This window comes from Phragmites australis, chromosome 2 (assembly GCF_958298935.1).
Source record: "Phragmites australis chromosome 2, lpPhrAust1.1, whole genome shotgun sequence".
Lineage (NCBI taxonomy): Eukaryota > Viridiplantae > Streptophyta > Magnoliopsida > Poales > Poaceae > Phragmites > Phragmites australis.
Genome location: NC_084922.1, coordinates 25,757,238 through 25,770,469, shown reverse-complemented (window position 1 = coordinate 25,770,469; position 13,232 = coordinate 25,757,238). Strand labels below are relative to the sequence as shown.

At 41.0% G+C, this 13,232-nt stretch overlaps 1 protein-coding gene across 3 annotated transcripts; it reads right to left on the bottom strand.

The window, feature by feature from the left end:
• Positions 1–3,299: 3,299 nt before the first annotated feature.
• LOC133905309 (calcineurin B-like protein 9) lies at positions 3,300–6,804 on the bottom strand. Of its 3 annotated transcripts, none has more exons than XM_062347069.1 (9): positions 6,183–6,784; positions 5,781–6,072; positions 5,594–5,676; positions 4,752–4,811; positions 4,474–4,582; positions 4,332–4,384; positions 4,171–4,251; positions 3,979–4,091; positions 3,300–3,780 (listed from the first exon to the last, which is right to left on the bottom strand). In XM_062347069.1, the coding sequence occupies exons 1-9, from the start codon at positions 6,222–6,224 to the stop codon at positions 3,726–3,728; spliced, it is 888 nt and encodes a 295-aa protein (XP_062203053.1). In that variant the 5' UTR covers positions 6,225–6,784; the 3' UTR covers positions 3,300–3,725. The 3 variants fall into 3 exon arrangements, with proteins under 3 accessions (XP_062203053.1, XP_062203071.1, XP_062203062.1); XM_062347078.1 differs by having other exon boundaries at positions 3,758–3,896; positions 6,183–6,804; XM_062347087.1 differs by lacking the exon at positions 4,752–4,811.
• Between the last annotated feature and the right edge of the window lie 6,428 nt (positions 6,805–13,232).

Here is a 13,232-nt window from a genome sequence, read left to right as displayed (position 1 = left end):
CCTCAATGTATACATGTATTTATACACATAACACATATATCCACATATATGCATATATGTATAAAGCACACATACACACTTAGGGATTTATTTAATTATGCAAAACTCTTTTTAATTTCTATTGAAAAAGTTTTATATTTTCTTTGTTTTAGAATTTTGGACTGTTACACCAGTCAATTGATTGGACATGCTCTTGAAAGCATCCAATCCATTTCTCTAATTGTTAAATTCTACTTTGGTGAATGCATCATTATCAAAATCATTGGTTCTTGGTGGCTTAAAGAGGTAGCAATAAAAGCAATAAGCTACATCTTTCTGCACACGGTAGTCTAGCCAATCAATTTTTTGTAACCACGATTCAACAAAACCCCTCATCTGGCTTTTTTCTTGTTTGCGTGAAAAATTATGACCGAATGGTTTACACAGACCCATTTGCAAATATGCTCTCCTGACATCATCTCTAATGTCAGGATGGAACTCATCAATCGGCTTCTAAAGCCCCATATTAGCAACTATATCATCCATATTAAGCTCAACACATAGTTTTTTTTCCTCAACGCGGCTATCCTGAATTTCGACATTTTTCTTAGAAACGTCCTTCTTATAATACCTCTCCATATAATAACAAATTAAAAATCCTAGCAATATAAAAATTAAATTAGTTGTTTAGCGATCCATCTATGTGTTATGTGTACTCAACTAATCTCGTGCCTCAAAAATTGATGCGTCACTTGTGTGCTATTCAGTCGTGGCGTTGTGCTTGCTGGATTGCCCCCTGTTCTAGGAGGCAAGGAGGCAAGGGACAGAGTAGGTCAGGGACATGAAGGCACTGGAGGCCTGGCGCGATCGAAGAAGACAACGCCGTGGAGGCCGGAGGGAGGAGACGAGGCCGCCGATGGGAAAAGTGATGGTGTGCGCTGTCGTGATGGACCTATCTAGGGTACTTGATGTATTTGGGCCGGGGAGGGTGCTGCAGCCCCTAGCAGAAAAAAAGGGAATAGAACCATTTTTATGTTGGAAAGTGTAAAATAGTAATTTTAGTTTACTAGTACTCCATTGACTTTTTTAAAGTGGCACATTCACCCAAAATTTTAAAAAATAACTACGTAAATGCTAGCAGTATATTTGCAAGCATTAGAAATTCGATCGAAAGAACTATCAAATTTTAAAATACAATAAGCGCGGTTCACATAATGAATCATCTTTGAAAATAACTTTTTACACAGATAATTTCTTATGTGAACCGTATCTGATAATTATCCTATTATTAGAGATGTTTTACATAAGAAACCGTTTTTAGAAATGACCTTTTGCATATATGGTTTCTTATGTGAATCGTCTGTAGTAATTATTCTATTATCAGATGCGGTTTATATAAGTAATCACCTCTGAAAATGATCTTTTACACAGATGATTCCTTATGCCACTTGCCTTTAAAAATCGTACATTAACAAAAGTAGTTCACCTAAAAAAATCATATCTAAAAATAACCTTTACACAGACTGCTTCTTATATCACCCTCTTTGGAAAATCACTCAAACAACTCGTCATATGAGCTGCTGTGGAAAGCCACATGTAAGTTCTGAAATATAGTTTTTTAGCAATGCTAAGTCAGACAGCCCATGATTGGAGCATCTCTTGTTGCGTTATCCGCTGGGAATCCAAGCGCCCGAATACGCAATTCCGTTGTCTATTGTTGCGTCTGAATCGTGCTATTTCTAAATCAGCAATTCTTTTATGCCCCTTCTTCTGTCAAGAAAGTGACATGCACGGAACTGGATTAGTGCAATATATTTATAGAGTATGACTATAAAAGGATTTTTTAAAGACAAATCTATAAGTATAATCTTCATGTTTCAAACTAAATATTTTAAAAATCATCAATAGTCAAAGTTTCATAAGTTTGACAGAACCTTATCCAAAACGCCAAATATCTGTGACCGGATGGAGTACAATTCATGTTACTAGTCGCCAAATATTATTTTTCCATATCAAATAAATAAAATTTAAAAAATGCAGTGTGTACGTCATGTTGGCTGTTTTTCTTTTAAGCTGCAAACAGAAACTCAAGAAAGAAACGGCAAGAGAGTGGCCGAGGTTTGGTCTCGCGTACGATTCTCTCTCTCTCTTACTGGACGAGTAAAGTACACACCAGGTTTTAAAATTTGCGCATGCGTGTGACAAGTTTAATAAACTTGTTTAGCTGTGCTAATGATACTCCAAACCCAACTTAAGCAATAGAAATTGGTAACACATGTGACTTTGAACCGGCATAAGGATTCTTCGTCTCAACGTTTCCTATGCAGCATACGAAATGTAAGCGAGCACAACTTGTCAAAAGGACATGCAAAAATTTCTCTCAATCGAAAGACATCAGTTTTTCGTTGTCTTGATTTCACATGATATGATGGTTACCCATCAAACAGCAGTCTAGATTGAGCCAAGATGTTAGGTCGTCCCGTCAGCAATAACCGATTAAATGGGGTTTAGACATTAATACGTGATTAGGCATCCAAAAGTGTCATGCTCAAGTTTAGGTAACCATCTGGTGCAGAAATACAAATTTAAGGACTAAAGTTTTGCCCTCTTCAGAAGGTGGGTACTAAAGCCTTCATTCCCCAAATCGCAGTGCTAAGCTGTGGGGTTTTAGTGTGACTAGATAGGAACCTTCTGTATTGGGGTCCACCTAGGCAAGTTAACTTCTGGCCCTGAGCCATCCACCTCAGCAAATCTTATCCTGACCGAAAAAAATTTAGTTGGATTTGCATCCATGATTAGCAGTAGGAAAGCAAAGAAATGGTAGCTGAGGTGAGGTCATTCATGCATGCTGTCCCATGCAAGATACAGAGATGACGACCTTTGCATCACCCAAGGAGCATCAGATACATACTTGTTTCTCTGATAAAATAAGATTAGTCTTGTCATCACACTCACAGGTGAGATGATAGGTCCATGAAGCGCAGCAAACCATCTGGCACCTTGTTTGGCATCCAGTTGCAGCTATTACCGTGCAAAGAGACGCGTTTCGGAAAGATTTTGCGCTACAAAAATACAGCAATCATGGTTCATGAAGTGTTTGTTTAAAGGGGCGTATGCATCTGCTTCCTTGTCAAGAATAGGGGAAAGAAACAAAATGTATACTCATAATAAAAGTGAAAGATCTTAGTTATTATTTCTATAAAGTGTCATAAACAATTTAATCGATCTAATCCATCTACTTTTAGTCGAACAGAATGTTGAGCCAACTGACCGACAGATTTCAGATCATGAAAACCCAATCCAGTCTTGACAATGGATGGTAATGTTCAGAAGAGAGTATTAATGAGGAAATTACTTCCAAGAAACAAGTGTTGATTACAGAACTGGCTGGCATATCAGGAACTTTTGGATTTCCTCATACAATCTAACATATTTACAATTGCCTCCGAATTTCTGCGAGCTAAAGGAATGGTGTATGTACGTACAGTTACGGACTCAAGAAATTTGAATTGGATGATCCTTTGCTGATTCACCATCGCTGATGGGCCTTGATTTGCAGGATGAGCAAAACTGAATCTCAGATGGCTGCCTCAATGGTGATTGTTTCTTCGGGAAGTGCTCGTGATGAGCTACATCTGTTTGTTGGGAGTTGGGGCGGCAATATCAACAAGAACGTTAACATAATCAGCAGCCACCAGTCATCAGGATTTAGGAATCCTGTGCAATTCAAGCAATCCCCATACTGCTCAATCTTCAACTGCCGTGTTGAAAACAAAACTAGGGAAGACGGTTGTGATGTCCCTGAGTTTTGAGATGGGTAAGAAATCAGTGAAGTAAATAGTCATGTCTTCTGAAGTCCTGACTGCTAATTATAAACCGCATTTTCTGTACTTTGCAGAGAAGATTTTGCAAGGATTCTGCATAATAAATTAATAATGTGTTTGACAAAACGCCTTGTCATACCTACTTTTCATAAAGATTACAAGCTCAGATAAAAACCTTAGATAGGGTAGCGTCATGTTCTTCAATAGGTTAGGGTGGCGCAATACAAATTCCTTCCACTCTTCTTGATTTATTTTTCCATCCCTGTCGGCATCCGCATCTTCAAATGTCTAGGAAAATAAGTTTCAGGTTACATCCCCATAAGAGAAAAAGAAATAACTACAGGAATTCCAGGAAATTGTTCCCTACCTTATCTATAATGGCCTCAACAAGGTCATCTGATAATTTCATATCAGATTCCGTCAAAATAGCAATAACCATTTGCTTAACCTAAAAGACAAGCCATAGCAACGGGCCATCTTACTGAGAAATAACATCAAAGATAATGCAGAAAAACTTCGTTAGCTAACCTCCTCACGCTCAATAAACCCAGTTTGCCTCAAGTCATACAACCTAAATGCAACTGAAACAATACAGAAAGATAAGCCCCAATATAAATATACCTAAATGCATGAATATAGAGAAGGTAGTTTCTGCAAGTAGCATGCATACAATTGATCTTGTCTTCCTTAGGTGCCAACGGATGGAAGACACTTAGAGCATGAATAAACTCATCAAACTCTACTACACCATTTTTCTTTTCATCAAACAAATAAAAAACCTGGATCACAGAGACAATCTTAGTTTCATGCCATCATATATGGAGGCAGCAAGCACTGTAAATAATTTAAGGATAATCAGGAGAAAAATGGAGAAACTTTGTGTATAACATGGTAAATGTATCAAGAAATCACAACATTAAAAAAGAACAAAACAAAGTAAGGACTCGCCCTATCAAGAAAAAGATTCTCGCCACTCGGAGTCTTGAACAACGCCAGCTGGAGCTCTTCCTGAAGAACCATTCAACAGAGGAACAGTTAAGAAAAAATCCATATGACCATTCCCGTCGTTGCTGTAAGCAAAAAGAAAGGGTATTCGAGTTTTGTTTACTACTCTCTTTTTTTTCTAATTCAACAATGGCTCGTCCCAACATGTTACTGTGCACGCATAACAAATGCTACTAAAAATATAAACCTGAATATATTTTGCTGACTTTGACAGAAAAACAGAAAAACTGTGATTCCAGTCTTCTCCAATAAAATTACAATCTTGGGTTGGCACAAGGAGCATGCAAACCAAACATGAGATGCGGGTATTATTCTACGGTCCAGTTGCATACGCGACATACAGGCAAAGAATCCTATGGGCTGGCAAACAAAATTTTATAATGCTCCCATGTGTACTTGTCACATGACAATGCCTAACAAATCCATCCCCTGAGCAAATAATCAATTGCGTGCGGTGCAACAATTTGAAATCGATCTAGTAAGTACTAAGTTGCACGTCGCCCTCATAAGACCGAATACTCATCAATCATGCAGAGCTGACAATGTCCCTGATCCTAAGAACACCCATTTCTTTCGGATTGAAACCCAATCATCCGCGACAAAGAACACGCATTGAAGTGCACAAATAAAAACGTCCCTTCGATTGAAGGACAGCGAGGAAAGTTTCATTCAAAGAACGTATTGAAAGAAATTGATCTCCACATAAACCCAGCCCAATTAAAAAGGCAAGAATACGTCGGTCGAACGAATTAGAGCAGGATTTCCCGGGGGGGGGGGGGGGGCACCTTGTGGATGAGGCCGTCGTCGATGATGGAGCAGCTGATCTTCTTGTAGAGCTCGAAGAGGGCCTCCACATCGTTCACCGAGACTTGGTTGGATTCAATCCAATCCAATCAGCGTAAAAGGAGTCAGATCGAACGGCATTGCCGGAGGAACCAGGAAACCAGGAGGGAGAAAAGGCGGGGGCTTTACAGCATCGGGACTCGTCGGCGAGGCGCGCGAGCTGGCGAAGGTTGAGGGCGGTCCAGCCGCCCGAGCCGATGCGGCGGCGCCGATGGTGGTATTGGCTCCTATTCTTCTTGGCGGCGAAGAAGACGGCAGCGCCGGCGGAGGAGTCGGCGCCCGCGCGGCAGTGTCTGGAAGAGTCAGGGCGGAGGTCGAAGAGGCAGTCGGTGAGGGCGAAGAAGACGGCCTCCGCGATGGCTACGAAGGGGAAGAAGACCGCGCACAGGCGCTCCCCCAGCGACAGCGAGCTCCCCGACCGCTGCTCCTCGCAATCGCGCACAACCAAGAAGAGATCAGGAGTAGAAATCGACCAAGAAGAACACGAGGACACTCCAAGGGAGAAGAGCTAATGGCTCCGCAGGCACTTACCAAGTCGCTGGAAGAGAAGCGGAAGCCGAAGCGTGAGTCCATGGCGAGCGAGCGGCGCCAGCCACCCTCTACTCTCTTGTGAAAAAGCTTGCACTCTTTCGGGTGCCGTCGTGCGTCTCTTTAACTAAACTAAACAGGCCGATCGATGTCAGCCGGGAAGGGATCAGAGCAGGCGCCGCTGCTCGACCGATTGCTCCAAGCTTTCTTTCTTTCTCTAATAATCAATCAATCTACGATTATATTATATTCACTAAACCGCTAGATACTGTGGAATTCTTCAGCACCGATCGTTAGACAGAACGAGCCTGCGCGTACAGTTGCGCACTGTGCCTGATCTCTCACGCAAGCACCTGGATGAAGCTTAATTTATAGACGGGGTTCATTGCAATCAGAAGCCATCATGATGGTTAATTTCCTTGCTGGATTAGGATGCGGGGATCGCTTTCAGGGAGATGAGATCCCGACGAGTGATTTCTCTCATAGTAGTACCATCCGCGTCCTGCCTGTCTCGGGGAAGGCGACGCCGCCGCGCAGCACGAATCAGAAGCACCTCTCTTCTCTTTGCCTCGTCTCGCGGGGTTCCTCGGAATTGCCACTAACATGTGAGCGAGCTCTCAGTAAGAACCATACGTCAGCGATAACCTCGCATCTGCAGTTCCATCAGATGACCTCTCGCCCAACTCGTGATGCCAACAGCATCAGCGTGCCACTGAGCAGTCAGCACCGGTCGAGTTGGGTTTTTTTTTTAAAGAAAGGGGTGATTTTATTTGATTAAGCATAAAGTATAATCAGAAATCTGAAAAATAAAGGAAATACAATCATAGGTCCCAGACTCTAATACCCTAAACTTCTTTGAATGCCACTGTTAAGCTGGATCGAGAGAGCCGACATCGCTACTTTTCTCACCGACGAGGTAGTGCCGTAGGAGGCCATTAACTTTTTTTAAACCACCATGAGCAGCGTAAAGCGCTATTAGAATGATGAACGAGCCGGATAACCCTATCGACAGGGTAGGGAACACCTTCCCCTTTTGAAGGAGGTAGAAATAACAACACCACTGAAATCCAACATGATAAGCTAGCAGATCGAAGAACAAAAACACCTCCTAGATTCCTCAATTGAAAAATCTAGAAGGAATAAAAGCACCGATGAATCTTTATCTAAATCCACCAGAAAAAACTAAAAACTAACCTAATAACTAGACTAAAATTACACAAACTACTAATCACAGATAGGCCAGGCCACCCTAGACCTCCGACACCGGCTGGCCGTTGAGATGAGGGGGCTGGCCGAGGATCCCACCGCGTCATTTTGTTCATCTTCAGAGTTGCTCGAGTCGCTTCTGGAACAGTCTCTCTCGAAGTCTCTCACCAGACAGTAATAAGTGCTGCACTGGTCGAGTTGGGTACTTGGGTTGCTCTCTGTCAGCTCTTCAGCGAGCAACGTAACGGAAGCAGAGGAAATCAGAACGGGCTAAGAAAGCCAATCCATCTACAATTGAGCCAGACTAGATTGAGTAGTTGTCGGCTTGTAACCAGCCGAATGAGTTGTTTCTGTTGAGAAACCGCTGCTACCGGGTGTAGTCCAGCGATTTCTCTGGAATAATTACAAAAGGAGACACAAGCGTAGGGAGAAAATTGTCTATTCTTTATTCATCTATGTTTACAATGAGGGGTGTTGCCCCGTATATATAATGCCAAAAACTTCTAAGAGATAGAATCGAATCTTTCAAGAGATCGAGACGGGCCCACATTCGGTTGTGAAACTCTAGGTTTCCTAACACTCCCCCTTGGGCACTTCTCGCAAAATGCATATGTCTCATCAAAACTCCCCAAAAACCCAATGGAAAAAATTGTGAGAAAGAGTACATAACCCGCGACATAGTTACACGAATTGCCTCGTTAAAAACCTTAACATGAGAAACTTCAAGAAAACTCATCTAAAGAAAAAAGAGTACAATCCACCCAAAATACTTCATATAATCTTCATGATTAACTTTAGGCACTTGATCTTCTTGACTAAGATTTAATTCTTAATACCAGTATTATGTGAAAAATCTCCCCCTGAAATGTGCAACTTTCTAAACCTCATCATTATAATGCTACGAACATATCTTTCAAAACTAGATGCAGGAAGAGACTTAGTGAATAAATCTGCAAGATTTTCACATGACTTAGTATGCATTACCTTTATTTCATTCATTTTATGCAATTCATGAGCAAAAAAGAACTTGTGGTTGATATACTTCGTTAAGTTGCTTTTCACATATCCCGATTGTACTTGTGCAACACATGCAGTATTATCTTCATAGATAATGGTAGGAGTGTTAGTAGTATTCAAACCATATGACTGCAGGATATGATTAATCACTCTTCAAAGCCATACACAGTCCCGTGCGGCTTCGTATAAAGCTATTATTTCTGAGTGGTTTGTCGAAGTAGATACAAGACTTTGCTTCGACGATTTCCAGGATATTGCAGTTCCACCACATAAGAAAACATAGTCAGTCTGTAATTTCGTTGTATGCGGGTCTGACAGGTATCCAGCATTTGCGTATCTAACCAAACTTAGATCCTAATTCTTTCTGTAGAACCGGTCTAGATCTTTGCTACCTTGCAAGTAGTGCAGAATATCCTTCAAACCCTTCCAATGCCTTTTAGTGGGTTCTGCACTGCATCATGCAAGTAGGTTTACTGCAAATGCTATGTCTAGCCTAGTGCAATTAGTCAGATACATCAGCGCACCTATTGCACTTAAGTATGGGAATTTCGGTCCCAATACTTCCTCCCCCTCTTCTCTAGGTTTATAGGGATCTTGATCTGCTTGCAATGACCTTTCGACCATGGGGGTTTATAGGGATCTTGATCTGCTTGCAATGACCTTTCGACCATGGGGGTTTTAGCGGGAAATGATGTTTCAAAACCAAACCGCTCTAACACCTGCTGAGTGTAGTTTGACTGATGTACAAAGATTCCATCTGCCACATGCTCTAGCTGCAGGCCCAAGCAAAATTTTGTTATACCCAAATCTTTCATTTCAAATTCAGATTTTAAGTAGGAACTTGCTTCTTCTATATCTTCTTTTGTACCAATGATATTCAGATCATCTATATATACTGATATTATGCAAAATTTATTCTAGGACCTTCTTATGAATACACACGAACAATCCGTGCTATTTGTGTAGCCTCATTTTTCAAGAAATTCACTCAAACGATTGTACCACATTCTACCTGACTGTTTTAACCCATACAATGACTTCTTCAATTATACGTTATAAATGTGTCTATTTCCTCTATTCTGATTTGGCAATGGTATTCCTTCAGGTACATTCATATAAATGACCGAATCTAGGCTCCCATAAAGGTATGCGGTCACAACGTTCATCAATTTCATTTTCTACTCCATGTTGACTGCCATTGAGATTAAATATCTAAAGGTAATACCACCCATCACCGGGGAATAGATTTTTTCATAATCAACGCCTGATCATTTAGTGAAACCTTGTGCCACTAGTCGTGCTTTGTACCTTACAATTTTATTCCTTTCATTCCTCTTACAAACAAAAACTCACTTATATCCGACTGGTTTAATGTGGGGAGGTGTGCGGCATACTGGTCTGAAAATCTCTCTTTTGTTCAGGGATAACAGTTCAGCTGTTATTGCCTTCTGCCAGTCTTCCCAATCTGACCTCATTCTACATTCAGCGAGCGATGCAGGCTCAGGGCCATGATCTATGACTGTGGTAATTTTATTTGCGAAGTATGTGTCGACTATTGTGGTTGCTCTATTCCAGTATTCTCCTGAATTCACATAGTTTATTGCTATTTCATCATGGGTTGCACTTTCAGGTACTTCTTCATCTTGCTCTTCATAATTTCTTACTATTGGAGCAAGGTCCTTTAGTTTACCAGCGCCGATTTCAGCGCGCGCATTTTCACTGGTTCCTTCCTACGTGGAAAGATTCAAATCTGGTATACCTACTTACTGAGATTCCATACCATCGCCAGGTCTCAACTGGCTCCCCTTCTTTTTTCTTTGGAACACTTTTGCTATCGGATGTGGTAAGCTCCCATTTCCCACCTTCGTCGGACGTCTCCGGCTATTTGGGACTTGAAAAACCAAATTTCTTGTCCTTTTATTATTTTTCGTAACTCCTAGGACAAGATGAGGGGTACCTTCTTTTGGTACTTCCAACCTCTCCGGTGCATTGCGTGCAGGCACATGCGACTTAGTCACGCTCTTCAAATCACAGAAATGATCAGGCAGATTGTTTGCTAATTTCTGCAAATCAATAATTTTCTGTAGTGCGAGGATCATGTGTCGCAATTTCTTCAGCTTGCCATATAATTTCCCGATATTTTTTCATCCAAGGGTATATTTTCTCCCTCTAATGACGGAAAATTATTTTCATAAAAAATGCAATCAGCGAAGCAGGCCATATGCAAATTTCCAGTTGTTGGTTCTAAATATCGGATTATAGATGCAGTCTCATAATCGACATATATTCCAACTTTTCGCAAAGGTCCCATAGTGGTTCGTTGTGACAGAGGTATTGGCACATAAATCATACATCTAAATTTGCGTAAATGGAAATTTTTTGGAATTACCCCTTACATTAGTTGCATATGTGACTAGATGTTGTAGGAGGATGATCTATAATTAGTGAGAGTTACCGCATGTAAGACTGCGTGTCCCCAACATGTAGCAGGCAAATTACAATGCTGCAACAAAGGTCTAGCAATGAACTTTATTCTCTTTATCAGCGCTTCGGCAAGTCCATTCTGAGTGTGGACATACGGTACATAATGTTCAACTTTAATTCCCATACCAGTGCAATAATCATCGAGCGCTTTAGAAGTAAATTCACCAGCGTTGTCCATTTTGATGGATTTCACGCAATGATCCGGAAAATTATTCCTGATTTATATGATCTACGAGATCAACTTTGCAAAGGCGTGGTTACGGGTAGATAATAGACATACATACGACCACTTCGAAGATGCGTCTATTAATACCATAAAGTACCAAAACGGGCCAGAAAGTGACTGAATAGAATCACAAATATCCCCCTGGATTCGGTCCAGGAATGCAGGGATTGCATCTTGTACCTTCAAGGTAGACGGTCTTATTATTAATTTTCTAGTAACACATGTAGGGCATACAAAATCTTCATGATTCGAAAAATTCTTCACATTTATGCCATGACCTTGTGAGTTAGTAATTATGTTCCACATCATTCTAAGACCAGGGTGACCTAACCTATCATGCCACAGGGAGAATAATTCTGCACTATGAAACATAGTCTTCAAGGTAGTGAACACTTCAAGTACCCTAATGCGAGTGTAGTATAAGCCACTGCTCATGGAGGGAAGTTTTTCTAGTATTCTCACTTCGCTATCACGCTTAGTGATGTGTAGGTACTCCCTACCATCTTCTTCATCAGTTTCTACATGAAAACTATTAGCGCGAATGTTTTTAAAACTTAAGAGATTTCTTGTAGATTCAAGGTATAACAATGCTTCCTCAATGTGCAAAGTAGTTCCCACAGGTAGTATGACTGTGGCTCTTCCAGAACCTACTATGTATTTATCACTTTCAGTGACAGTCATCACCTTTTCAAAGTTATTTCTAATAGATTAAAAATACATATTTTCTCTTAAGATGGTATTTGTGGTTCCACTATCCACAATACACACTTCCTCCATGCGGGCGCCACACATATTCTATAAATAAAACATTCAATCATTCACATGCGAGGAAGTAGCAACAAGACTAAATGCTTTATTAACTATCGAAAAAAATATTATTTACAGCTAAGATTTGTCTTCTAGAGCTTACATTTATTCATTCAATCCTTCTAAATTCAGCAACTAATTGAATGGCTAATTACTCTAATTCTAGATAGAATCTGTGAAATATCCGGCCACTTCTGCTTCAATGGCTTTCTTTTTCACTTTATCCTTCATGGCATCTTCTATGACAGTGGAGGAGGGCAAAGTAGAGGTCTCCGCATCCTTCATTGGGAGGTCTTTTACTGTCATTGCAGGAGCATCATCAACTTCCATGTGAGATGCATCCCTTTCAACTTTGACTACTTTGTCCTCTTCCATTCCCACTGCAATGGTGAGGTGTGCTTCTGGCTGCTCCTTCTTCTTCTTCCGGTATGCTTTCACAACATGCTTTGGTGCTTTGCAGATTCTGGACCAATGGCATCAAACACCGCACTTATAGCATGTCTGATTCTGCTCACCATATGGCTTGACTTTTTTCTTTGTCTTACCATTATCATCACCAGGCTTGACTTTGCCTGCCACCACTTTCTTTCCTCCCTTCATCTGCTTCATATTGTGGTTCTTGCACGCTTTGAAAGAGCTGTGATTGACTTCTAGACGACTGCTCTTCCCTTGTGGCTGGGATAAAAAGTTCTTGTTTATGACTTCGTCATGAACTTCATGGAGTTGCAACACATCAATCAATTCAGAATACCTTTTGTAATTTGATTGACGGTGATTGCGTGCGGATTCTGCCGCATTTGGATGGAAAGTGGAGAGAGTATTATCAATTTTCTCCTTTTCTGTGATCTCTTTCCTACAGAGACACAGTAGTGTGCAAATGTAGTGCAGCGCAAAGTTGTACTCTCTCGCATGCTTATAGTCACATAAACGGAGCCGAACTCATTCTTGCTCTGCGAGAGGCTTGATGGTGTACTTAAGACGCTCAAAACGCTCCTGCAGTGCGTCCCATAGTACCTTAGCGCTGGTCATTGCTATGTACTCATCCTTCAAAGTAGGAGAGAGATGATGGCGGAGAAAATGAAGTGCCTGATCATTCTCATCCTCCGTGGGAACAATTGCACTACTTGTTCCTAGGCCAATTACAACACGGAGCCTTTTTGCTCCTAGTACAATCTGAACATACGATGCCCAAGTGAGATAATTGCGGCCATCAATACTCAGCTCAGCGAACTCCTTGTTCATGATGCCATCCATCTACATATTTAAATGATGCAAATATTACTACTATTAAAGTTGCTTTATGTTGCTAGATT

Coding starts and splice junctions, on each gene's coding strand:
- LOC133905309 (XM_062347069.1), bottom strand. CDS start 6,224: ATGGACTCACGCTTCGGCTTCCGCTTCTCTTCCAGCGACTTG. Junction 4,583..4,751: donor AGAATCTTTTTCTTGATAGG/GCGAGTCCTTAC, acceptor TCTGTGATCCAG/GTTTTTTATTTGTTTGATGA. Junction 4,092..4,170: donor TTGAGGCCATTATAGATAAG/GTAGGGAACAAT, acceptor TTATTTTCCTAG/ACATTTGAAGATGCGGATGC.